This window comes from Hibiscus syriacus, unplaced genomic scaffold (assembly GCF_006381635.1).
Source record: "Hibiscus syriacus cultivar Baekdansim isolate YM2019G1 unplaced genomic scaffold, ASM638163v2 tig00002840_pilon, whole genome shotgun sequence".
In the NCBI taxonomy this organism is placed as follows: Eukaryota; Viridiplantae; Streptophyta; class Magnoliopsida; order Malvales; family Malvaceae; genus Hibiscus; species Hibiscus syriacus.
In genome coordinates this window covers 10,517,472-10,519,087 of record NW_024061947.1, presented here as the reverse complement: position 1 = coordinate 10,519,087, position 1,616 = coordinate 10,517,472, and the positions used below count along the sequence as shown (strand labels likewise).

Here is a 1,616-nt window from a genome sequence, read left to right as displayed (position 1 = left end):
TAACAAAGCTAATATATAATTTCTACTTAAACTAATAGGTTAAGATCGTGTATACATACAAATTGACTTGTAAGAACTGACATGAACCAAATACGCGCAAGCATCTCTTCCTCTGGCAACTCAACGGTTACATGAAACGAAACCTCCAGCATTTGTGCCTATGTACATACACCGTATGTTTTGGGGGAAAAAAACTTATACCGGCTATTTCCATATCCATTATACAAAATGTAATGTGCTGATACAAGTATATAGTATAAAATTTCACCACATATATATGAAGCGTGTAGTGATTCAGGCTATGAACAAGTAGCCAAACCATCTTGCGAGAGCAAATATCCTTCTCGATCCAGTGTCTCCCTAACTGCACGATAAAACGCGACCCAAGAAGAGGGATACGTATCCACAGGACCCCATAGAAATGTTGGATTAGGACTACCCGGGCAGGCAGCAACTAAATCCAACACTGAGGCAGCAGGCTTAAGCTGCTGTGGGAAATTAAATGCTAAATTGTCAACCTTATGCTCATAGATTTTCCCATTTCGATCTAATTTGTACCTCGAAGTGCCCTGAAACTGGCCCTTGGCCTCCCATGGAACTCGAGGGACACCTCTCAAATTCCATCTAATCAATATGACATTCTCAGAAGGTTGCCAAATTCTAAAAACTTCAAGGGAAATCTCTCTGAACAATATTTTACCATGAAATCTCAATGCCCAGAAGATCAATTTATAGTTTCTGATACCAGAAAATGTATTCAAAGGATCCAAAAAAGTAATATCATCCCTGGCAAAAGAAAAAGAAAAAAAATCACACACACAAAAAAAAGAAAACCCAAATTACCAAAAGAAAGAGAATACAGCCCAGAAGAAGAAATTACCTGTAAATATCATAATTGAGATCTCTGGTGAAAAGCAAAGGCAAATCCTCGCGAAGAGTCCGAACAGCAAGTCCAAGGTTGACATAAAACTCATCTCTTTGTTGTTGGGATTGGTCGAGCTTGTCCTGATGCAGTGAAGGAGAGCTAACCGGGGAGCCTTGAAGTGTTGTGGATTGAACACTTAGAGTTTCGGAGCTGAGTCTCGGAGTTTGGGCAAAAACTAGTGGTAGAAAGTGTTGTTTTTCTTTGGAACACGTTTTGGATTGAAGAAGGAGAAGGGAAGGAGAAAGATTAGGCAACACAAACGCCATTGGGGGCCCTTATTTATTCAATTTCTTTGGTCTTCAAAAGCTTTTTGCTTTAGCTTTTCATTGGGAGGAAGAAAGCGAAGAAGAAGAGATGATTTTTGTGTGTGACTGTGTGTTTTGCCTTATTTTGTGTAGTCGGGAACAAAATAAGTGGTTTAATGGTTGCCATGAAATGTGTTTTTCAAGTGTTGAACGTGGTGCGGAACGATTTCGACGACTTTTCTATGTTTTATTTTGTTTTTTTTAACTTATGGATGTACATTAAGTCCCTTATAAGTAATGAGTTATTTGAGATTAATTTAATTAAAATTTGATAAATAATTGATTTAAGTTTAAGATCGATTTGAGTTTATAATGAGTAGAAATGAGTTATTTGATATTTGACTAGAAAAAATCGTGAGCAATTCGAATATATAATATATTAATAT

General features: G+C 37.0%; 1 protein-coding gene across 1 annotated transcript; it reads right to left on the bottom strand.

Annotated features, from left to right (window-relative positions):
* LOC120157627 lies at positions 1-1,308 on the bottom strand. Its single transcript, XM_039168711.1, has 2 exons — positions 881-1,308; positions 1-786 (listed from the first exon to the last, which is right to left on the bottom strand). Exons 1-2 carry the CDS (start codon positions 1,189-1,191, stop codon positions 300-302), a joined length of 798 nt encoding a protein of 265 aa, XP_039024642.1. The 5' UTR covers positions 1,192-1,308; the 3' UTR covers positions 1-299.
* Positions 1,309-1,616: the final 308 nt, after the last annotated feature.